Source organism: Paralichthys olivaceus, chromosome 16, assembly GCF_024713975.1.
Source record: "Paralichthys olivaceus isolate ysfri-2021 chromosome 16, ASM2471397v2, whole genome shotgun sequence".
Classification (NCBI taxonomy): Eukaryota; Metazoa; Chordata; class Actinopteri; order Pleuronectiformes; family Paralichthyidae; genus Paralichthys; species Paralichthys olivaceus.
The window spans coordinates 19297383-19322765 of NC_091108.1; the positions used below are offsets into that span (position 1 = coordinate 19297383).

Below are 25383 nucleotides of genomic sequence, written 5' to 3' on the forward strand. Positions count from 1 at the left end.
TCACACTGATGTTTGTTCAAGTGTGTGTTTAAAATGTGGTGTTGATTACTTATTTGATAGTATATATATTAATTTAAATTGATATATAAAACTTTGCTAAATCGCTACTTTGAATGACATCTTCAGCCAAGATGGCAGCATTTGTACTCTGAACATTTAGTCTTCATATCTAGATAATGGGATGTTGTCCATCTTTATGCACAGTCTACGGTGTTGCCTTGATAGATGAGCATAAAGCAAAAATAAAGCTTTTAGACTTTTGGGCTTTAGATTGTGTTCTCATTCTGCCTGCGTGGGTTTGCTCCAGGTACTCCGCCCCTCGCTCAATGTCAGCTGGATTTGGGTTTATGGTCTCAGCTTTAGGCCTCATTTAAGAAACAAATTATTTTCCATTCAGCTGACGTGCATGTCTCTGGGCTGGAAGGAAACTGGAGCACTCGGCGAAAGCACATGCAGACACAGGGTGTGAAACTCGAGGTGACCGTGGCCCTGTCACACATCGATGAATGTATCAATGGCCAACCTCGCCTCCTGGTTCACTTCCAATCAGTTCGTGCGAGGAGCAGAATAAAACATTTGCCTCTTAAGCACATCCGCGTAGACTTCAACTTCGGCCCTGTGACATTCGTCTGCATTTATCTGTGTGACTATTAAGTAACTGTTGACCTTTCTTTCTTTGGCACATGTATCCTCCACTCTCTCACCCTCCTCCTCCTCCTCCTCCTCCTCGTCCAGGCCAGAGAAGCTGGTGTGGCATGGCTCCAGCACCGTTGGCATCCGTCTGACCCACAACTACTGCGAGGCGTGGAGGACAGGCGACATGGCGGTGACGGGCCAGGCCGCGCTGCTGCAGACGGGACGACTGCTGGGACAACACACCCGCTCCTGCTCCAACCCCTACATCGTGCTGTGCATAGAGAACACATATGTGGGCAACACACATCTGAGGAGGACCTGAGGAGACACAGGACACACACACACACATTAACACATGAAGAAACACACATGCAGGCATGCTGAAAGTAGAAAATGTGAACACTGTGCACATGAATGGGAAACACACGCAGGCACATACACACATGATGTTATAGGCATGACTCTCGAGTACGGACAAATCTTTTTTTCTAAAAACATTTTGCGACAAAATTATTTTCTCTAATTGTTGAATCACGTTCATATTGAGGAGATTAAAAAAATGAAAATGAACTAAGGCACATTCACCAAGACGCTTAGCTCGCTTTACAAATAGATACAGCACACAGATAATACTGACGGCTTTGACTCATAATCCCAGAGTGGCGCCCCCTGCAGACTCACCACCAGCTTTGTTTACACTGACTCATTTATCTATGATTGTTGATATTTCAAATGTTTTTTCTCCAGTTTTCTGCTGCTTGTAACTTGAACTAGTCTCAACATTAACATCTGTGCTTTAGCGTTAGCATTAGAAGTGAAATCAATGTGTGAATTTCATTAATTTATACTGTAGCGGGACATAGTGTGGAAAAACTAGCAAAGTTCAGATTTTGAAGATGTAACATGTATATATAAATATATATATATATATATATTTGTGTTGTTGTTGACAAATGTTTTAGTTTCATACTCTGTTTAGGTAGGTGCAGAAGGTTTTTCTCTCACTGTGTCGACTGAGACGTAGATCCAGTGTCGTGCCTGTAAAGATGATGTAGGCCTGGTTTTTATTGAAGTGTTCGTTTTTCTGATCTGTGACTATGAAGTTTCTGTTCAAACAAAACTTGAGAGAACATTTGTACTGACTGACTGGTGCTCACGGAAAATAAAATGTCTTATTTTGTGTTTTTTAAGCAGCGCCTCCATTTGCTTCTATGCACACAGGACATTAGCTGGAGGGTGCGTCCTTTAGAGGCTGCATTCGAAAACTGATGATGTCACAGCGACGTGGCTAAACTGTCCCATTTTAAAGGCTCATTCAAATGTGGCCGACACGTACGTCCTTTCATCCCCGAGAAACAAAGGCTCTAATGGGACGATCTATCCCAGGATTCACTGCGCTTCGTTTTTTTGAAGAGGTAATGGCGTCGGCAAGCAACGAGATTTCCAATGCTTGAGTATCACACTTCAACTCAACTGAACAGCTAACAGCAAACATGTTTAAAAAAAAAACCAAGGGGCAAAACTTTCTTGTCGTGTCCAACTTCATCTCTGTTACTAGGCAACAGCCTCTGTAAAAGAAAGCACCTCCTTCAAGTCCTAAATGACCCAAGGAGACGATCTTTGTGGGCCTTGAGACCACGACCTCTGAAGGATGCAGCCTCTGAATCGAGACACAACTATAGACTGTACACAGCTGACCACTCCCGATTAGTGAAGCCAAATCATCTGGATCACCACTTGGCGGCTGGCGGCAGCACAGGTCGTGAGCCCTGCTGCCTCCATGTCAGTTCAAGAGACAAGGACCAAACCAAAAAAAAGCAAAGAACCAGTCAGATAGTCACAACATGATTTGCAGGAATCAGATACCATGTAAAACAATCAGAAAGCACATATTTATCCATAATTGTTGCAAAGGATAAGAACATAATGCTTACATTAACAATAAAATCATCATCCCCGGGGATCACAAGTCTCTGGCACTGTTCTTTTGGGGGTCAGGGATTGAAAGGTAAAAAAAAAACAAATCAAGGACAAATGAATCAATTGAACCAAACTGGAGTTTGAATTTAGAAAACATGAACAAAGGTTAACATGTCATTGTGGTCTTTTAGTTTGTGGGAGGTAAAGGTGTGTATTATATACAACAAGACACTTGTCTTGTTTTGGTGGATTTAACTTTAATGTTTAACAAGGTTATACAACTTTAATATTACAGCACTTTCGCAAATACAGAAGAGTCATCAAGCACATACACAGAATATTTAAATGTTGCTAAAATTAGCTACTGGTCGAACCAGGCCAGTGAAGCTGTGGCAGTAAAACCTGAGTGCAGTGAAGAGAGTAAGGATATGTTTTATTGCTCATGGATTCAATGCTTGATTTGAAGAAGGCAGATTTTGTTGTTACACTTAAATTGTGCAATACTTAAAATGTCACACATCAGAATGTCCCCATAGACGTAATGCATGAGTCTTTTTTCCATGGCGCTGCAGCCAAGTTTACTTTGCTTTTCGTCGGCCCCCCTGGGCCACCAGGACGCCCTCTCACACTCACCTCAAAAAGAATAAAGCACATTTTAACAAGATTCACTTTATTAAATGGATATGTACAGCACATTCCTGGATCAAAACATAAGGTCATTTTCTTCTAAAACTGAGAAATCTTCGATTAGTTTCCAAAAAAAGGAAGAATACAGATATACAACAGGTGTGCTTCAATCTGCAAAACATTTTAAAATATCCTCTTATTGCACCAGAGCCTTTTAGACTTGAGTCCCAGGGTTGGCATTAAGATAGACATCAGCCTGAACAGAAAAATTATGCACAAAATGTCCTACACATCTGCAACCCTCAAAACGAGGACAAAGTAAATATTAGTGATGGTTTCAGCTGCCTCCATCACCGTGGCTGCACCACAAACACTGAAAGAAGAATTTCTCAGATCGCTTAGAAAAGACCCGACGATGTCTATAAAAAAAAAAGTGTATCCATAAAATCAATAGCTTGCAAAAGAAAAAAAAAGGTAATTAAAAGAGAAATTTTATGTTGAACATAAACTGAAAATGTAATTCAGATTAGCATCTCAGAGATTTTAGAATTTAGTGAGAACAAACCCATCAGTACCTGTTATGGACAGGAGTTACAATGCTGTTTGGCTTCATTTACACAAATATAAAAGAACCTATTTTCAAACTTTTAGTATTAAATGCTTTCTCTTAATGTCAATTGTGACTTTTTCTGCCAGTTGAAGATTTACTCAGAGAACCACAACGACAAAAGTATCAGATTGAAACGAAAATGTTTGACACAAACGATTTTTCATAATGCAACATCTGTCACACGTCAGGAATCTTGACACAATCAAAAGATTTTGGCTCAAGTGTTTGTATTTTTATTTAAAATGTCAAGAGTATTGAAAAACATTTTTGTGAACAGTCACATTTACTCTGTTACCTTTTCTGAGTGGAAGCAAGAAAATGGACAAAACAATTCCACCTGTGTAAAATCAGCCACAATCTCTGGACACTTCAGTTAAAAAGAGAAAGATTGGTTTTGTATGAAGTAGCTTTTTTTCAGGTTAAAATGATTTTATAGACTGCAACGATAAAACTCAAGGACTTCGCAGGGTCCACCTCATAGAAATAAAATGGAAATAAAAATTCCTCTGGAGATTTTATGTCTCGCTAAGGAAGGTGAGTCAGACTCTGCTATTGTTAAACAGCTCTGCAGTGACTCTGCACTGTCTGTCAGAATTAAACGGGTAACATTGGAAAAACATAATCAATGTCGCCTGTTTTTATACAAATGGCTTTAATGGTTCATTAAGTGTGAGCGCTATGTACAAGTGTAGCCGTGACAGACGGATGATTTCTCTGCTCAACACTCCCTAAACAAAACAAGGCCCAAACACAGTTCTCTAAACATACAAACATGCAAATATCCACCGGTACTCAGAGAGAGATCGCTGCAGTGCAAATCTGAGGCTGGAGTACGAAGAGAGCGTCTGTCACGACTACAGGTCCCTGAGAACCAAGATCTAAATTTGATCCAAGAGCGTTTCCAAAGCATCACGGACACAGTGTGACCCGGAGCATGATGGATCCCAACAAATCAGCATTCAGATGCGTGTTCTCAGTGTGTGTTGACACATGCCCTGTTCAGACCTGGTATTAAAATGTGTCTCCTGTGGCCACGTGTGATCTGCCTTCACATCCTGCTCTATGTGTAAATAAACCAGAGAGGAGTCCGGAGGGGCTGAATGAATGAATTTGCGCAGCTAAGAGCAAAGATTTAACAATCAATTTAACAAAAGTCATTATGTGGTGGTCAGTAGTGATATTGTGGCACTGGCTACAAACAAAAAAATTCATTTCAACTGTAGCGGGTCAGAAGACGTCAGCTGAGTGGGCGGTCCTTTAAATGAGGCCCGGGACGCGCTTGTGTTCACACAAAAGAAATGTGGCCACATCAGATCACCACCTCATTAGTTTTTTGGAACTGCATCTCAGGACAGATCAGGGTGAGTTCAGACCTGAACTTAGAGCTGACCACTTGTGATCGGATCACACAGGATGGATGTCAATACCAGGTCTGAACGGGGTCATAAGGTCCTTAAATCAACTGCACATCGCAACAATTTGAAGATGGAGAGTGAAATGTGGGGAGGCTGTACAGGATAAGCCACATTCAGTCAAAATGTAGTTATGTCAAAACAGAAATATTGAATATAGGTCTAAGATTATACATCTTCTAATTGCTCAATTCTGATGTTGAGTTTTGGGATTCAACAGTTTTTCCCCCTAAAATGCATATTTAATAAAAATGAGGCACCTTTAAGGCAGTGTTCACTAGATCTTCATTACTGCTGAAAGGTTTAACCAGGCTGAGCTCAATGAGCCAGTGAACATTAGGAGTCTGAAGAATCCACAATGGTAACACTGCACTCATCAAACCTGCTGACACTGTCAAACAAGGCAAGATAATTAATGGGTTTCTGAAACCTTGATGTATTTGGGGGAGAAAACGAATGGTGACGCTATTAATTCCCACATCAGCAGCTTTGGATGTTAACATTGTTTATGTAATGGTACTGGTCGCCTGTTGTTTACAACCAGTGCTTGTATTTGCTTTTCATTGTAGCTGCCATTTTGTCGTGATCCTAAAAGTTTCCTAAATAGGAGCTACAAAAATAGAAGCTGTAATAAATCATTTTTCCTTTAAATATACTGAGAAGAGAACTCGTGTTCTGATTCAGATCCACAAAATTATTTTTATGAAAGACTAAAGGAAAGAAAAGAAGAAAAAAAAAGACGGCAGTAAAAGTGGGAGTAATATGGCTCAACAAATGTCAGTCAAAGTTGGATCTGTCCCTCCGTTTAAACTGAAGCTGCTTTTACGTTAAAATGTTGAGTGAAAAGAAACGTTCTTACTGAGATGCTGAGTCAGGCTTTGAACCAGCAACTTAAAAACACTACACATACACACCCCCGCTCATCACTCTGACACTTTAGCCGCCTCGAAGTTGACAGCCAGCTTCCTGTGCTTCCTCTTGGAGGCGGAGCCAGGGGTGTGACCTGTTGCTGGCGTGTTTTGCCTTGGGGGTGTGTGCGGGGTTGTCGTGGAAACACCATCTGCTAGACTGGTAGTGGACAAAGTGGGGTTGCTGTTGGCAGCATGTTGGTGCGTCTGGTTGACCTGACCGCTCTGTGGTTCACTTTGAAATTGCAACTGGCCGGAGGGCTGGTTATGGACCTTCTGTGATTGGTTCCTGGCCACGGTATGTGCGGCGCTGTAAAACTCTCGAGTTTCCTGGTTCTTCTTGTTGGCTGAGACCCGCTTCTTGGTCACCTGTCAGGGTCAGAGGACAATAAGAACGACAATAAGACAATAAGAACTCCCACAATTATTCTACCTCCCATCGTGTGTATGTGTTTACTTGTAGCGGGATGAACTGGTTGTGTGAGCCGATGGGCAGGGTTGTTGGTGCATGCTGGGGGCGGGCGGCACCAGGGAAGGTTCCTGGGGGTCCATAAAACTGTTGATTCTGGTGGTGCGGAGGCAGCGCCATTCCCCACATAGGGCCAGGACCATAACCCTGCGGGGGCAACAGTATACCCCCTGAAGAAAAAAAAAAAAACATTAGAGAACAACATGTAAAAGTTTCAAATTCATCTAGATGGATAGATCTCAGAAAGTCTCAAGCTACTTCTGAGACAGGAAAACTAAAAAATGTGGAAATAAAGTTCCAAAGGCACAGATGGGTGGTCAACATGATATGGGTTTACCACTCCCTACTCACATGAGATTATGTAACTGTTACTACTGTCTGTAGAGAGATGACGTAGACTGACCTTGCTGGTTAAAGACCCGGGTCATGGGTCCCATGGGTGGAGGTCGTATCTGACCCACTCCTGGATACAGAGCAGGTGGGAGTGGGAAGCCCGATCCCACTGAGTTCTACAGACACACAAGACAGACAGAGAAGCTTTGAATCTCTGTATCTGAAGAATAATATTACCTGTGTTATGATGCATAATTAGTTTGCCTTGTCAAATCATCAGATTATGAGTTGCCCCATGAATCTTTAAATGGCATGCAGAATGATAACTACTAATTGCCAACTTGTTTAACGCCTCATATTTTTGTCTTATTGGAAAATAAACTGCTGCGTCTTTTAAGTTCTGTCACTTCTACAATACGGAGGAAACAAAGTTGCATTTCTTCTCGGTTCTTAATAAAAAGTTACTAATGTGATAAATTAAATTGCTCTAAACAATTTATGAACAACTATCAAGAAAGACCCAAATGCTGCAAGTTATATCCACAGTGGTTCTTGTTTCAGGGTTAAGACCTCAATGAGCTGATCAATGAAATTGAAAAACATATTTTTAGGCAATCATAAGATTTCTGATTGATTTATTTATCCACTGATTATTACATGCACACATTCTCTCATTCACATAAACACAAGTGTGTGTGTGTGTGTGTGTGTGTGTGTGTGTGTGTTGTACCAGTCTTTGGAGGGCAAAAAAGGCAGCTTTCTCCTTGGCATCATTTTCAGACTGGCACTGTGGACCGTGAACCATCAGTCCATTGGATAGTTTCACCTGACACACGACCAGACCCTGTAAAGACAGAGGATAGTTTTATTAAAAATGACCAGGAATTTTTGTCTAAAGATAAAATATAAATGTAGAGGGGCTTCAGAAAATATTCTGACCCTTTGCACATTTTGTGTTATACATTCTGGAAATGCAAACAAACATTGTGTAGTTTATGTCAAGCCTTCCCACCATAACGCTGGATACTTAGTTTGGGCAAATCAAGAATCCTGACGTGTCCAAACTTCTCTTTCACAATTATTCAGTTATTCCACAGTGCTCAATGTAAAGCGCTGCTGGAAACACTCCAAGCTTTCAAAATTGAGGTTCAGTGATTTAGAGAAATCCTTGTATTCCATGATTTGTTTTTTGTACTGACATGAAGTATGAATGCTGGAACCTTACACACACAGCTGAGTGCCTTTCAAACTATGCCAATTCAGTTTGCTACAGAAGGACTCCAGACAATCTATCCATCAATGATACACAAATGTGGTGGTTGAAGGGGTTGGAATACTTACTGAAGCCATTGTGTATATTGTGAAAGACAAAAATAAAATGTGCTGTGTTACCTGTCTGTTGCATATAAAGCTGAAATCGGGTGGTGCCATGCCTAACCCCACACAGACACATGCCAGCTCTGACACCTTACTGTTCAGCACAGTGTTGGAGAGGTTGGTGGAGGCAGCCGATGCAGGAGAAGCTGTGTCACCATGGGGGGAATTCATCTTTGCAGCTTGAGGAAGAGAAACAGAGATGAAATGGAATAAAATGCCTATAAAAACATGGAATACAAGCCTTGGTTTGTAAACATGTAAACTGGTCATGGTGTAGGAGATACCTAGTTTCTTGGATGATCGTCTTCTGTTCTGCTGCTGGCCTCCAGAGGGGGCTGTGTGAGCAGAGTCCTGGAAAGGGGGGCTTCCTGTGCCGGAATCAATCTTCAGCATCTCCTTCAGGACCAGTGTTCCTTTCTAAAAACCACAGCACAAATTACAGTCAATTATCCTGTTGTAGTGACCAGAGATAGAAACACTGAACACAGTGAAAATGACACCAAACCAAGGCGTCAGAACATCACAATTTCCATAAAATCCAAAATCCGTAAAAGGTCAAGGTCACAGCATGGGATAAAAAATATTCTGCCGAATGCAAACATTAAAATGAATTAAACCTGTTGGATTTTGACTTAAGTTGTTATGCAGCCTTCAAGGACTCAGATACACATTTCTATTATAAATGATCAGGATCGGGTGATCAGGAGTGCCTCCAATACTCACCATGGCGAAAGACTGTGGAGACAGTGGGCCATCTGACTGGGTGGTGGGTGCTTGTGGAAGAGCAGGAGGAGGTGGGGTCTGCTGATTACCAGCAGAGATCTTTAGACTCGCGATGAGATCCTCAAACTCAGTCGAAGTCTGAGAGAGAAATAAGAAAACATAGTTGAATTAAAGGTACAGTGTGTAGAATTTTGGAAAATTGCATGTTGCAGCTGAACACCCCTCACCTCACCCTCTCCTTCCAAACATGAAAAATAAACTGTGGTAGCTTTAGTTGTCATAAAAACTTGAAAGGTGTTTAGTTTGTCCAGTCTGGACTAAAGTAAAAAACATGGCGGCCTCTGTAGAGAGGGTCCCCTTGATGTAAATATAAATTATTTAAATATAAAGGGACTTTTCTGAGGTAAAGAAAACTACAATTCATACAATTTAGATGAAATGAACTAGTGAAAACATCATGAGGATTATTCTACATTAAATTTCTGCCAATAGTTCCCTTTCACCTAAATCTTAATAAGGCACACATGGTTGGAGATGTACAGTGTGTGTGTATGTACCTTATTGCCTGTGTTCTGGGCAGGGAGAAGGAAGTCAGGGTCTTCATTTTTCTTCAACAGTCTTATGCCACCAACTGGGGCCTGTAGAGAACAGACACAGACTAACATTATTTTGTATCCCCCACACACACCCACTCACACACCCACACAAACACAATGTTTGTTTGCATTTCCAGAATCCAGAAAGTGCTTAAAGTCAAGGCAAACATTTCTACAGAATGAAGAATCTGATAACAGTATTTTGTAACATGAAAATGTAATTTTAAGAGTTGAAGTGTGTGTGTGTGTGTGTGTGTGTGTGTGTGTGTGTGTGTGTGTGTGTGTGCGTGTGTGTCTGTGTGTCCACTCACAGCTTTGTTGGGGGTTGTGTGCAGGTTCTTCCCCTGTTGGGTGTGTCCTTCCTAGAGTTGACAAAGACACAGTTCTCATTTTAAAATTGTTACTGAAACACACATAAAACATCTTGATGAATGTGTTTGCTCCTCAGTCCTGACCATGCTGCTTTATGTCAAAACTACAGACTGTTGTCTTTTGCTAAGGCCTCCTACATGTCCTGTCACAGAGATAGGCTGGCTCCATTCCTGAGGAAGTTAACGTTCTGTATTGATGTCAACTCTCCTCGTGGTCTTGTTTGTTATCTGTATTTTAGGCAATGCCCAGTGATGTCTTCCACTGTTTTATACTGTTAGTACATTTTAAAAAATAAAAATCACTTTACATTAGCTTTATATTTAGTTCAAACATCCACACACACTTACATGATTCTGCCAGTGAGCAGGAGGTTTATTCGGAGGGCCCATGCTCTGCATTGACTGCCACACATTTCCGTACTCCTCTTTATTCTGGTTGGAGATAAGATGAGAGGATAGTAAAATTCACAATATGTGAGCGTATTTCAACAAACGCCATGTACATGGTGGTCAAATGGTTGCTGAGGTGGAAACAGCTTATAAAAGTGAGACGGTCTTGTACTTACTCTGCCCTGTTGTTTCTGGATGGGACCTCTAGAGGGGGAGTTTCTGTTGCCCTGGGAGGCTGCCTTCCCCACACTGTGTTTGTTGTTATGCTACAGATGAACATTTGAGAGGTGGAACAGAGAGAGGAGAAAGGAAAATGGAATAATTTATAAGGATGGATCAGTTACCTACGACAAATAATTTCCAATTGCGTCATCATTTCAAACTAAACTGTGTGGCTGCATTGTCCCCACGTACCTGTGTGGGCATAAAGGGTGACCTTGGCGAATGGTTGAGGCCGGTCATCTGCCTGTGTGAGTGGAAGTTACCGCCAGATGCGGGCTGAGGTTTGACGATGGCGGTGAGTTTGTGGGAGGTGTGATCCACTCGGGCACCGTGGGAAAGATTGATGAGAGCGCAGGGAGGGAGGCGGTAACCGCGAGGTGATGTACACCTGAGTAAACGGACCGATGCAAAGAAATCTGTCAGAAATCAGTTCGCTAGTGCCGGTGGGGGGGTTTGTTTAATCATGCAGACGTGTAAAAAGTGTGATCACCTGATGTTTAGACCACCAACAAACTCTTCATCAAACAGCACTTCATAGAGAACCTCTGCCTCACGGTCCGCTGGAAATATGAACAGACACAAAACAAACTGTTAGAATTATATGTTCTTTTCTATGAAACGGTTTAAAGACATCACTGGATTAAAGAAATGATGAATGTGTGTGTCCTAACCTCCTTGAATACCGATGACAGTTCCTCTGAGCCCCAGTGGGACAGTGAAGCTCTCCCGGATGTTGACGACTCTGTCAAACAGGCGATATTCTGCGTCTGGGTCTGGAACCACACCTTGCTGCTGCTCCAAAGGCTACACGCAAATATTGGCATTCATCAGTGTTTAATAACATGTAAATACACAGTATGTAACTAAATATGACGCAGCTTGCATTGAATGTATGTGTCATTTCAAATTTTTACTAATGCTCTTAAATCCACACTCCTAATGCTTATTGTGGAATTTCAGACTCACCCTGAAGAGTAGATGAGGTTTAACAGTCACACGGACTTTCCTAGTGCTCTTCTTCACCTGAGAGAACAAGAGGAGAGAGGCTTGTGAATGGAGAACAAATAACAGTACAAACACTATAAAACTGAAAGACTGAAATAGTCAGGTGTCGTGTGTGAGTGAGAGTCACCTTAGTTTTCTCAACTGCATCCTCGATCCTTTCCACGATTGCTGAGTCGAGCACCTGTAGATCACATGACGCCCTGCTGATGGAGCTGACTGGGTGACTTTTCAACCACGAAGTGATTTCAGCCACTCTCTCGGCCCTGTGGAAAAGTCCATCAACATCAGGGATCATTGATAAATACACCACAAGTTCAATTAATTTACAAGATAGAATCCCTTCTGTATGTGCCCTGAAAAAAAGTTCAATAAAATACCAACAAGACAAAGTGTTTATTTTTTTAAACTTTCTACAGACATTGTGATATCGTCAATATTGTGATCGCAATGTCATTTGACTTTTTGACTTTTGACTTTCGAATCTATGCTACAATCAACTGTAAGGGTTGCTCTAGATCAGAAGAGATTAAATACAGGACGTCTCTCTGTGTGTCTTACCCATTCTGGTCTGCTCCAGGCCAGACGTCGTCTTCATAGAAAACATCATCATGACTGTTTCTGGACACTGTGTTGAAAACCTCAGAAAATCTATCAAAATATTAAAAAACATATCGTGTATGTTAAAATGGTGCAACATTTTACTGTATGTATTTTCGACAAATACTTTACTTTTTGTATTAAACAAAAAAAACAACAATTCAACACATTCCAGTGCCTTTTTCTTTTGACGTTTTTTTTTTTACCTGTCCAAGTATTCAGCTAGCAGTTCCTCCACAGCAACAGAGTAGAGCCACTCCTTTTCGGTTCTCTTGGTGTATCCAGGAACCTCCTCGTTCTTCTTGTTGAATTTCAGGTTCAAGCCAACGTTGGCTTTTTGCTCCCCACAAGGACTGGACCAAGAGAAGAGGACAAGATTGGAGCACAGAAGAGAAAGCAGAAACCTTAAGTATTTGTATAAACCAGCAGAACATACAAAAATTATAGATTGAAAGCATTAAATATACAGCCAAATTAACAACTGATGTTTTCAGGATATCTCTATATCTACACTCACTTCTTCTTAGAGCCTCTACCAATAAAGATGCTTCCTGAGAAGCGGGACACGAGGTAGCTGGTGATGCCGAGATGAGATGCCAGAACATATCCAGGACTGTATTTCACACAGTATTTCTAAAAAACAAACAAACAGACAGACTCGGATTGGTACACATATATAGACAAGGCACAAAAATCAACAATTTCTCAGTTAAATGCCCTGACAAATGTGCACATCATCTCTTACATGCTGATTCTGGATCAAAGGCTCAAGCTGTGGCTCATGTGGCACGTTGAAGACAACACGGACTCGACCGTCTTTAATGACGTCACTGGAATCTTGAACCTGTTCAGCCACAAACAAAAAGAGATGGAGATTCAGGAGGACACATTTGAAAAAAACAAAGCTAACACTAACATTTTCAGATGGTAAATGATATATAAAATATTGTTTATCAGAGCTAATATAATTTTTTTATTCTACCAGTTTAAATTCAGTATATATATATATATATATATAATATTTACACAATATGTACCCGGTAAGAGAAGTGTAGGTCAAATAAAATGTTTAAATGGAGGATTTCCCTCCACTTTGCAACTAATTGTCATTAAAATGTCAATCATCCATAATTTCTACAATGATGTGGTTGCTATAGAATTACAGCAGATCACTCACCTCCCCTGTGTTACCGTAGTACGGGTTCCCCACCATGAAGACAGTCGTTGCTTGAGGGAAGAGCTCATCCAAGCTCTTAAAACAAGTCAGAGACGAGTAAAAGGCTTTGATGTCCTGAGAAGACGGAGGGAGAAGCAGAATATGGACGAGTGAGTGACAAGGTGACATCGGTGAGGAAAGAGTGCAAACACGAGTCAAGATGATCAGTTGGTAACATTAGGTTTGTTTAAATGTGTATCTGTATCAGCGGTGTTACAATACTTTCTATAATATCCTTAATTCCACAATGTGTCTATGATAAATGTGTAATGATGTGGGCCAGATTCAGCTGAGTATAAAATCCATTCTTTGGCTTTAAAAAACTGCAACTGTGTGTTTCTGTCAGAGAGATTATGAGCATGCAGTTACCAGCTTCAGACTCACTCCCTAAATATAGCTTAGCAGGTTAGACTATTTGTTTCCATAGGTTTTGTTTATGCATTCCTTCATGTGCTATATATTTAGATGTGTACCTTAACCACGGTCTGGTAGGCGAAAGGGAGAACTTGTTTGGCCCACTGCTTCTCTAGTTCCACAACTCCGTTGGCTTTGGGGACATACTTCCTTCCTGTCAGCAACTGGCCGTACAAAACCACCGATGTGTCGTTCACCATGATGCCTTTTCTTCTCAAGAAACTGAATGAAAAATATCGAATGAAAAGGACTTGTGAATAAAAGCAATAGGCTCGAACTGGTGCTTTACTGGGATTTTAGGTAAGAACAGGGCAGTAGAACCTGGATACAGTGGCTTTAAGGGTCTCATCCACAAATGAGAAGGGTGACAATGCGATTTCAAACCAATACATTATTAAGGAAACAGTGGTATTTTCTCTACTAATTGACAAAAAAAATTTGCTGTTCCATGTGTCTTACTATTCAGTGATTCCCTGAACATCTTTCACCCAATCCTTCTGCTCCTTGTCTGACAGACAGATGACTTTGGTGGGAGGGGGAGTGGAGGAGCGGTCGTACACTCTCTGCACACTTGGAGGTTCCTCCAGACAAAACCTGCAAAACAGGTAAATGATTTGCCTCAAATACTGGGATTCACACAAATACAGAGACAAACTCCCAGCTTCTAAACGAATAGTCCAACTGAGATACTTGTTTACATTTGGTGCATGTTGGTGAGGTCGTTACATCGTCTGAAACTGTGGAGAACTTGTAACTTTGGGGCCACCCAGTGGTTCACAAAAGACACCATAGCAGCCCACATTACATTGTAATGCAGCATTAACATGGTCCCAATTCAAGCGTTTACTCTCAGCAACATAACGATTTGATTTCAGTTGTTTAAGCTCATCACAAAAAGCAGCAAGTTAAAGTCTAATAAAAGGTGAAACAACAAAAAGACTTTCTCTGTGTATGTAGATTCCAAAACAAACACAACCAGCAGGATGACAGAGAGACACTACAGCTACAAATAATGTCACAAATCAATTGTCAGACGCATTTAACTTCACTGTTGGTGAAGACAGTTTCTTGTACTAATTCTTACTTTGTGTCTCCATCTGACACTGCAATGATGCGAGCTTCTTCTAGATGGGGCCAGTTCACGAACACAGACTTCCCCAGTACTTGCACAGAAGCATCATCACATATCTAGAGTCGCAGAGGAAAAATCAAAGAGAGCAGAAGAGGGAAACGAGTTAGTGTGAGTAAAAGGCAGAGATAGAAACCAAATAGGTTCAAAACTAAATAGCAGAAAAAAAGACAAATATGCAGAGAGTAAGACCAGTGCAAACCAGATAACCTTTGTTAATGTCAGTAGTGGTGTTCAAACTCAAAGCTGCTAAAATTGAGTTGGTTCACCAATCAGCAAAAGGAAAAATTTAAAAAAGGGTTTGGTCTGATAAGGAGTCTGAACTTTTAACTCTATCGTCTTGCATAATACAATACTTAGAAAAAGAAAACCCAAAGCTATTTAGACTTAATTTGTAATAAGGAATATAAAAAAAAAACCTGTATTACTATATCCTGTACTATATCCTGCAATAGTTATTTTTAGCAATGATTTTAAGAGCAAAATGAATAAAGTAAAAAAAAAAAAACTTCACCGTTTCTCCTTCCTCACTGGGAAGAATCTGGAGCATCATGTTCTCCCCTCTGCTGCTCTGCTGGAACACGACCACACCGCTCTTCTTCTTAAAGAACTGAAGACGGTTAGAGAGCCGACGAATGAGAGAGAGGGGCAAACAAGACGAAAGAGAGAAAAGAGGGAGCGTTCATTTTTCATACTTCCAATCTCCACAATAGTGACAGGCATGAAAGCAGATCTGAGACTCAAATATGTAGTTTTAGTATTGATATTGTATTTCTCAAAATGTTTAGGGCCATTCAATGCAAGTATATTGCACACGCACACATGCTTGCACGTGGGCACACACCTTACCTTGTGTTTGATGTGTTGCAGAGTTGGGAAGCCACAGAAGTACAGAGACGAGCGATCCAGTCGCCTGCTGACATGGTCCAAAGGCACTTGCCAGGCGTCCATGGGGATGTGTTCTACCCTGTATCAGACAAATACAACACAAGAAAACTGCATTGAAAACCAGCCTGTGGTATCTGACAGCAGACATATAAAAGTATTTTCTGACCAGCAGTAATTAACAGATATTGTAAATATATTGTGCAAATTCATTCTTATCTTATAATTGATAATACAGTGAAGAGGCAGGAAAAGATTTACTATGTGTCACACTCACAAATTAGGATTGTGTAGGGTGAGTGTGGGTCAGTGAGGGTTTTTCTACCTGGAGTGGCAGTGGATGATATCGGGGAACAGCTGAGGAAGGGGGGAGGTGTACGTGCAGTCTATCTCTTTGTCATATGAGTAGACTGCGCACTCTGTGTGGCAGTTCCTGGCTTTCTCCTCTTTAGTCAGCCTGTGATTGCAGGGTTCCATGGCTGCTAGTAAACACCTCTGTTCAATAAACACACAGAAACATGTGGTTATACTGTTAACAAAGCTTTTTCTTTCTGATAACTGCAGCATTCTTTTTCCTCCAGTGTGTGCTTGGATGTGCTTACCTCATCTATGAAAGGGATGAGCACCACAGCCTCCCACTCTTGCTGCTTGCCGTTGAGGTCCGTTTTAAAGTCAAGTGGGTAGTACTCAATAATGGGCGAACTTTCACTGGTCATCAGTTGCTGAAATAATGAAATTAACAGATTATCTTTTGTATTTTTTCACTTTTATATTCTTCAAAATAATATTTTACAATCTGTTATGTTCTGTAATATTCAAACTAGTTTCCCATATGTAGAAAAACAGGTATTGTTGGTGACATGTACCACCATCCACACACTAATATATATATATATATATATATAAGAACATGCAAATAAGTGTGTGTGTGCGCGTGCATGTTTGTGTGTGAGTGCGTGCACGTGTGTGTGTGTTTGTGTGTGTGTGTGCGTGTGTGTTACCCTGTAACACGCAGGCAGCAGCTCCATACTGGCAGCAGGCAGGACGGCCAAAAGCTGCTGGAAGGGCATGAAGGGTTTCCCAATGTCGAAGGTCAGTTTTAACCCAGATATATTCCTGATGTCAGACAGGAAGGGGGCATAGTGGTAGGGGTAGTACCTAGAGAGACACATACACATTATTACAGTGATTTTTAAATGGAACACACTAGACTTTCACTTTAACTGGGGATTAGTGTTTATTGATATGCAAAATCTTCCTCTGTGAACCTACATATGATACATTATTCTGTACTCCGTTATATGTAAAGAGACTTTATTAAATGATCTGACTTTCCCAGGCCACTGGAACTAAAAGAAACAAAGTGTAGAGAGTAAGTGATTCATAATAGAGAAGTCCTTACCAGCTCCAGGACTGAACCCCGTGGTAATAGTAGTGTAGAATCCACTGGATGCCTTCTACATAACACTTGGCCTGATTGGCAAGAAACTCACTGCAAATGGAGGATGAGGAGATATTTAAGAAAAACAAGTAAATTACAAATCATCATCATCAACTTCTGAAAATCAGTTCACAGATTATTTTCAAGTGTGGGTTGGAACTAATTTGCATATTAATGTCATTTATCACACTGACGAATAGATACAATATTGTTTTTACATTAAATTACTTTAGTCAGTTTTAGAAAACTCTGTCTTTACAGGAGACCACCACAAGTGGAGCGATGCTCCTAAGTTTTACTTTAAGTTTGGATACATTAGCAGACATTCACTACAATTTCTTATGCTTACTTACTTGTCCACAAGACCCAGATACAATCAACTTTTATGTGTTAGTGAGATAGTGTTGGTGGATTGTGTGTTTGCTTATAGTTACTCACTCAGACACCACATCCACTCCCATCTTAGTCATGTAGTAGGTGCGTTTGTATTGTCTGAATTCAGTTTCAAACATATCGTCCTCCTCATCGTCATCTTCTGCCGTCTTTACCTTTCGTTCTCTAGCCGCTCCGTCTGATGAGGTCAGAGTTGCCAGACTGACAGAAGATTCCTACTCACACACACACACACACAAACATGATAGGACGTATTAATCAAAGGGAACACAAGAACAGTGAATGAATACTGGCTTTATTTTTAAATCCCTGCATGTCTCTACCTCTGTCTTTTTTGTGTTTTTGCAAGCAGCTTCCTTCTCTGCTGCAAGTCCAGCAGCCTCGTTCAAATACTTGTTACCAACTTTACTCTCAAACCACTTCAAGTCCACAAACACATCGCTAAAATGTTCCCGGTCAAACTGAGGGGGAGGGGGCAGGAGAGAGGAAGAAGAAAGAAAACGTTTACTATTTGCAATAGTGTTTTGTAAAACAGAAGAAATCCTGAAATATGTACAAAAATCTGTAGACAATAAATGAAATGAAATAAAAAAGACCAAATACACAATAAATTACAGCAATTATGACTTCAGAGAAATAATGTTCCAAACTTCCACTCATGTCAATATCACTGGCATTAATAAGACGTTCCACTCAGCTTGGAGAGTGGTCTTACCTCAGCCAACTTTTCCAGGTATTTCTCAAAGGTTCTGAGGTTTAGATGACCGTTCTCATTCAGATAACCTGGGTCAGAAAACAAGTTATTTTTATGGATACAACATACCTGATAGCGGAAATTGTTTCTGTTAATTGACATGTGCAGACTATTTTAGACGCTCATCCACTACAAAGACTACTTGAAACCAAAAACACACGTTTTGAACAAACAAAACAAGACTTCAAGAAAATCAGCCTCTTACACATGCTTCATATTTCCGTGCAACGTTTTAACTTTAATTTAAAAAAGGTATTCTATCATAACAATTGTGGGTGTGCGTGTCTCACCTCCTAAGCTGGGTAGTACACTGATGTAGGTCTTGTACAACAAAGGCAAAGCATCATGATTAATGTGGAGATGAGGGAGGTGAGGGATGAAATCATTTCCCACAAGGAAGCCCATTAGAATCCAGTCGTCTATTATTCGCTCCAAGTCATAATCAGAACCAATCTGATTCTGAAAAAATATATATATAATCAGAATACAGCCAACATACACATAATAAAGTGGAACATATTAAAACAATAAAATACGTGCCTGTTTGTGTGTGTGTGCATGCATGCATGCGTGTGTGTGTGTACCTCACCCTGAGCCCAGAGAACTCATAGTCGATGTACTCCCTCATCAGAGACAAATGAAGTAAGTGAAAAGTTGTCTCCTCTGGAGCCGTTATCCTGGTTGAGATGGAAATAGAAAGCAGGGTGAACAAATGGTAGAGCAGAGTGTGACAGAAACAAGCATGCTAATAATGGGGGGAAACAAGAGAAAAAAGAGAAAAGCATATCGCACCTTTTCTGGGATTTCTTTCCTCCGAAGCGGACCTCTTCTCTTAGCAGGGAGAAGTTTGGCTCGTGGCTGGTTAAACCCAACATTATCTACAACATGGAGTGTAGAGACAGTGTGAGCATCTCTTTTACATCCACACAAGATTTGAGCAGTAACAAACGTATTCATTTGAGTATAAACCACAGGCACACAAACAGTACCAGGTCAGCATCCAGGCCGTATAGGCAGTGTCGGGTGTTGGGGTCGTGACCCGGCCTTGTGTTCTCAGAGCGAATGAACTCCATGATCTTGTGTTCTCCTTCCCCTGGTGTCTGTTAGAGAAACACACTTAGTACAAGTACTACTGACTGCAGCATTAACAAAATCCCAGTAACTTAGAGGAGGCAAGAAGAGCATGGTGCCATGTTCACTCACCTCATGGCCAGACAGGTACACTCTGACTTTCTGCCACAACTTGTCAGTGGAGATTTTGTTGTGTACAAAATATTTCAGCTGCTCCTGAAGTCTTGCCATGAAGTCAGTGCCTGGAGAAAGGATGTGATTAAGAGCGCATTGTTATCTTTCTTAGAACAGACAAATGTACATATGATCTTAGTTCTCATTCTATAAAATGTGACATTAATGGTTGCACACAAACACCTCATAACTTCTTTAAGTATCCGTGGATACATACAAAAAACATTTATGTGAAGTTTTTGTTCTAACGTGGAATAAGCAGAGGCCCATGCCACAGCACTGACAGTGAAAATGACCTCAAACAAGCAGTTAACCATAACCACACACACACTGAAACTGATGTGGTTGCCTGCACATCTAAAATGTGTGTTTCAGTTCATTAAACTCTGATGTGTTTGGTTTAGTTCATTTCAACTACTGGTGTCGACTAAACAGACCAATACTATCAGAAAAGGAAGTCTCTGTTCAGAATGACCAACGACTTCAGTCAGCATGAGTGTGGGTTTTGAGAAATAGTCTGGTTGTTAAGTTCTCTTTTTTAACTTGTGGCCTGAAACTCATTGGAAAAGGTTTAGTGTGGAGTAACAAAGTGGCGTGGATTGCTACTGCGTTAAAATGAGGAACTACAAAAACACAAGGAGCTGGACAGAAGCATAACAGAACTCCAATTTTTCTGCAGCGTAAATCAGGAGCAACACTACTGTGTTATTTTACACCCTAAATGGGTGACAACAACCACGCATTGCAGTGCCAAGTTAATGCACTGCTCAAAAAACATTAAGGACACTTAATCGTCACAGTAGAACAGCAAGTCAGCTAAACTTCAGAGACATCAATCTGTCCATTTAGGAGGCACAGATGATTCTGAATCAATTTCACCTGCTTTGGTGCAAATAAAGTGACAACTGATTGATTCTTCTTAAGTTTTGTGCTCTGCTAGTGTCCTTGTCACTACTGGTAGCATGACGCGATATCTGCAGCACAATCAGGTTGCACAGGTAGTCCAGCTCCTCCAGGAAGGCACATACATACATATGTGCGTACGCAAGAAGGTTTGCTGTGTCTCCCAGCACAATCTCAAGGGCATGGAGGAGATACCAGGAGTCCGGCAGTTACAGAAGGAGAGCTGGACAGGGCTGTAGAAGTGCATCAATGCAGCAGCAGGACTTGTATCTGCTCCTTTGAGTGAGGAGGAACAGGAGGAGCACTGCCAGAGCTCTACAAAATGACCTCCAGCAGAATAGGTGTGCATGTTTCTGACCAAACTGTCAGAAACAGACTCCATGAGGCTGACATGAGGGCCTGACGTCCTCTAGTGGGACCTGTGCTCACAGCCCAGCACTGTGCAGCTCGACTGGCATTTGCCAGAGGACACCAGAATTGGCAGGTCTGCCACTTCTCTCTCTTCACAGAAGAGATCAGGTTCACACTGAGCACATCTGACAGAGTCTGGAGAAGCTGTGGTGAATGTTATGCTGCTGTAACATCATCCAGCACGACCAGTTTGGTGGTGGGTCAGTGATGGTCTGGGGAGGCATATCCGTGGAGGGTCACACAGACTTCCATGTCATAGACAACGGTTCCGTGACTGCTGTTAACTACAAAGGCATTCATGCCATTGACTGGCCCTCACATTCACCTAAATCCAATTGAACACCTATGGGACATTATGTATCAGTGTATCTGACACTGCCAAGTACCTCCACAGACTGTGCAGGAGCTCACTGATGCCCTGATCCAGGTCTGGGAGGAGAACCCCCAGGACACCATCCACCAACTCATCAGGAGCATGTCCAGATTTTGTTTTGAGCATACAGGCAGGCGAAGGCCAAACACAGTACTGAGTCACATTTTGAGTTGCTGTGTATTGACAGTTTTTACATCATTTTGTTCTCAACAAATTATACAATTATACAACCGGTAAAGATTTTCAACTTGAATAATTCATTCATCAAGATCTGATGTGTGATTTAAGTGTTCCCTCATTTTTTTTTTTGGCATTGTATGTTTGTGGCAACCTGGTAATGGCTGTCCAAGTGAAAAGATGGAGAATAAACCTTTTCTAAATCTTAAAAACGCTAGTGATTTTGACTTGATTTATTCGGGGAGTCACATTTATAGTTGTTTAGATTTAGAAAAGTATTGATATAAATAGAATGTTATTATAAACAGATGAACTGAATTTAACAAATATACGTACATAATATGCAGTTAGCTCTCCAGATCCTTCTACTAGTTTAATGTGTAATGTCATTTAAAGCTTGAGTGCATGCTGACCTGGAGTGATACAGTTGGAATCGAAGCGAGCTTCTGTGGGAAGGACCTCTCCTTTATCCAGGGCTTTTTTTATCTTGTCCTCTGCTTCTTTGGCGGACCTTAACAAACACACAGAGGCCCCCCCCCCCAAAAGGTCAAACTCACAGGCTTACGCTGGGTTCCTGCCATCAGCCCAGTTTCCTCCATCTGAGCACTGAACAGTTTGTCTGTTTTGGGGCTCAGTCATACAGACACAGATTTACTGTAGTTCAACAGATCATTATTTGCAAAGCAAAACATTTTCCTGACGGCTTATAAAAATATATTTGTAATCAGAGTTGTCATCCTGATAAGATAAGAAAATAAGAAAGCAGCATTATCTTCAGTGAGGATTCAACATCACAGAGAAACATGCTCATAAAACCTGCTTCTTTATTTTATCACTTCATAAAAGGCTACTCCAACAACCTTACATCTAACAAAAAAATCATTATCAAGTTTCTTTGAGATTAAAAGGAGCACGAGAGTTAAAAACTTAAAACTATTCCATAATAACAATAATATATTATTATTTAAGTAATCTATAACAGGAACTTCTCAGTTATAAGTTGCTTTGGATGAAAGCATCTGCTAAATTAGTATATTCCAGTCTCTCCATTCCGTCTCTTTCAACCCACATCCATGTCTACCTGAATCTCCGTCCCCTCTGCTGGTTCATCTTTGCTCTCGGCGCCACACCATCCACAGCCATGAAGAAGACCTTGCAGGGCTTAATGATCCTGAAGAGGACCTCCAGGTAATGGAAGATGTCGGCAAAAATCTTTTCCTCCGAGATGCGAAAGTGGACATCCTCGTCGTTGGGGTGTGAACACTGGTGGATGATCCCATTCATGTCCAGATAGAGATTGTCAAACTCTGGGATCTGAGGAGAGTAAGAACCAAAAAAATAAAATACAATGACTATGATTAATAAATTGCAGAATACATTCAGCAATATTGACCAACTTGAAAAATCTATATGTGAGATTGTTTTTTGTTTGTTTCTCTGCACTGCACGGCTGGATTTACTGCAGATCACAAACATTGGGTGCCCTAAGTGAAAAGGACACAGGCGGCTGTGGCTCAGGGGATGCTTGTCTTCTAACCAGGTCAGAAGTTCTGTCCCCGTCTTCCATATTTTTCCAATTCTAGCAGAATCCTTCTGCCTAACACAGACGAAGAACCCCAAAACTTTCTCCAGTAACACTGACGACAACGATGAGGTTGAGCAGGAGTAAGGTTTATTATCAGTGTGTTAGCTGGAAAATGTCACAGAGGAGCTTAAAGGTACAGTGTGTAGAATTTTGTAATATCTAGTGTTGAAGTTGCATGTTGCAGCTGAACACCCCTCACCTCATCCTCTCCTTCCAAACATGAAAAATAACCCGTGGTAGCCTTTAATTGTCATTAAAACTCAAAAGGTGTTTGGTTTGTTCAGTCTGGACTAATGTAAAAAACATGGCGGCCTCCGTAGAGAGGACTTCCTCAATGTAAATATAAAGTATTTAAATATAAAGGGGCTTTTTCTAGGGGAAAGAAAACTACAATTCATACAATTAAGATGAAATAAAAAAAAAAAAAGTGGAAAAATCATGAGGATTATTCTACATTGAATTTCTGCCAATAGATCCCTTTCACCTAAATCTTACACACTGGACCTTTAAGTGTCAATAAAGAGGTGAGCTGAACACATTTGCGATACCTAGTTTCGTTTCCTATGAAGTCACAGATCGTCTGCTGACGAGTGTGACACTGAGCCACGTCCAGCTGATGAAACTGCTGCTCCAGCACTGAAACACTATCTCCCTCACTACACAGGGAAACCGGTCAATGAAGTTCATTCCGACCGAAACTGAAAAATCCCCATAAATCGGAGTAATGTGTGGTCAAGTAGAAATGTCTGTTGACTACTGGCTAAATACCAACAGCTATGGAAGCACTTAATTTTGAAATTCGCAGACATCGCAGGTCCCGGTGGCTGTAAATTAGCTGGCATCGACTAGCAGCTGCAGCCTGTATTCACCTGGGTTAAGGTTAAGCTAGCTGACTGTGTGAAGTTTATTGTTGGTCAGAATGTTCTCGCCCAACAAAGACCTTCAAGTTAGATTCAGTCTGACATGTTTACGCTCCAAGTGTTTACACGTAGGACACCGAACAGCAACATGGCGAGCGTCTGTTGTTTTAACGCTGTTTTTCCTTTTATTATTGTGAATGAGTAATGGAGCCGAAAGTATGTTTTCCACAGTGGAGCCGAGCTGTGCGGGGCGAGAACACCGGGACACTACGGGACAGAAAACTTCCCCGGCCCTCTATGCTTAGGTCGGTGGTAGCCAGCAGCTAGCTCAAGCTAACGTTGCGGCTAGCAGTAACAGTGAGTTGAGGAGCTAACGTTAAGAGCTGCTTTCCTACCTGATGTTCCTTCACGACTTCACTGAGACATGGATAGCGCTCTGAAATCCATCGGTAAAATTTCGGGACTCCCATCTTCGCCTCTTCAAAGCTGGTCTACAGACGTTCAGCTACGTAGGTGAATACAGCCGGGGTTTGCTACTTGCTCTCACTAGAGTCTGGTTTTGTTTCCAACGGCGGCTAACTAGCTAGTTGTCCGTGGTCCGTCTGCTAAAACATTCCGCCGCCAGTCGTAAAACAGACGTTCCGTTTTTTTTTTCTGACCATCACGATCAGTTGGTTAAAAATATAATCACAAAAAGAATCATAAAGAAAACATTCTAGAGTTTTAACAATTTAATATTCACGAGATATCAAGTCAACTATGTTACATAGTTCATTACAATGATTCCACTGTTGGTTTTGACATTTATAGTCAAATCATTTTGATTTGATAAATCTTGATTATTAATAAATTAGGACACAACCTCACTCTTATTTTGATTTCCTGCATCAGAAATAAAATGTATATATTTAACTAGATTAAAACTTATGAGGTGGCTTTCTTATCCCATCATTTTGGACTAAATAAATGTATTCTGTTATTTGAATTATGGAAATATAATGTATATGTTCAAAGATTGGGTTGATAGCTAGATTATCACCCAACCTCCATCTTGAGTGTGTTATCCTGACCGTGTAACTTCCCAGAACTGTGCATGTGTGTAAACACTGATTGCCTGTCATATAATCTTATAATGGCTGAGTTCCATTTAGCTGTTTTGATCATTGGGTGAATGTGAATGAATCATCTTTCAGAGTCCCAACTCAATGTCACTCATGTTTTCCTACTATTGTAGAACAGGTCAGATATCTGCTGTGAATAAAGCCTACTTACCTTACAATGAAAAGTTCATCTTTGAAGAGTTTGGTGATCTTACGTAATGACAATTATAGCACCACACATTTCAAACCTGAACAGAGGTCTAATTAGACAATTGAATGTCTAATTATTTTTTAAAAGGCC

The 25383-nt window shown here is 40.9% G+C and overlaps 2 protein-coding genes across 8 annotated transcripts in view; one reads left to right on the plus strand and one right to left on the minus strand.

Moving 5' to 3' along the window:
- col15a1b (collagen, type XV, alpha 1b) overlaps positions 1 to 4751 on the plus strand; it is a 57035-nt gene extending 52284 nt beyond the window's left edge. For all 7 annotated transcript variants that reach the window (XM_069511739.1, XM_020111880.2, XM_069511737.1 and 4 more), the window contains one exon: positions 736 to 4751. In XM_069511739.1, the coding sequence (XP_069367840.1) occupies positions 736 to 958 (223 nt within the window). In that variant the 3' untranslated portion in view covers positions 959 to 4751. The remainder of the gene's footprint in view (positions 1 to 735) is intronic.
- On the minus strand, positions 4004 to 24601 carry xrn1 (5'-3' exoribonuclease 1). Its single transcript, XM_020108244.2, has 41 exons — positions 24378 to 24601; positions 22619 to 22851; positions 21951 to 22048; positions 19632 to 19741; positions 19418 to 19528; positions 19221 to 19306; positions 19018 to 19105; positions 18719 to 18887; positions 18390 to 18457; positions 17998 to 18135; positions 17720 to 17889; positions 17243 to 17332; positions 16842 to 16998; positions 16443 to 16562; positions 16166 to 16335; positions 15805 to 15922; positions 15470 to 15565; positions 14911 to 15014; positions 14286 to 14420; positions 13886 to 14048; positions 13374 to 13487; positions 12942 to 13040; positions 12714 to 12829; positions 12403 to 12549; positions 12158 to 12247; positions 11727 to 11862; positions 11561 to 11617; positions 11266 to 11398; positions 11085 to 11154; positions 10787 to 10982; positions 10549 to 10638; positions 10331 to 10414; positions 9923 to 9973; positions 9573 to 9653; positions 9016 to 9153; positions 8577 to 8709; positions 8308 to 8471; positions 7646 to 7759; positions 6986 to 7091; positions 6571 to 6752; positions 4004 to 6482 (listed from the first exon to the last, which is right to left on the minus strand). Exons 1-41 carry the CDS (start codon positions 24450 to 24452, stop codon positions 6129 to 6131), a joined length of 5154 nt encoding a protein of 1717 aa, XP_019963803.1. The 5' UTR covers positions 24453 to 24601; the 3' UTR covers positions 4004 to 6128.
- Between the last annotated feature and the right edge of the window lie 782 nt (positions 24602 to 25383).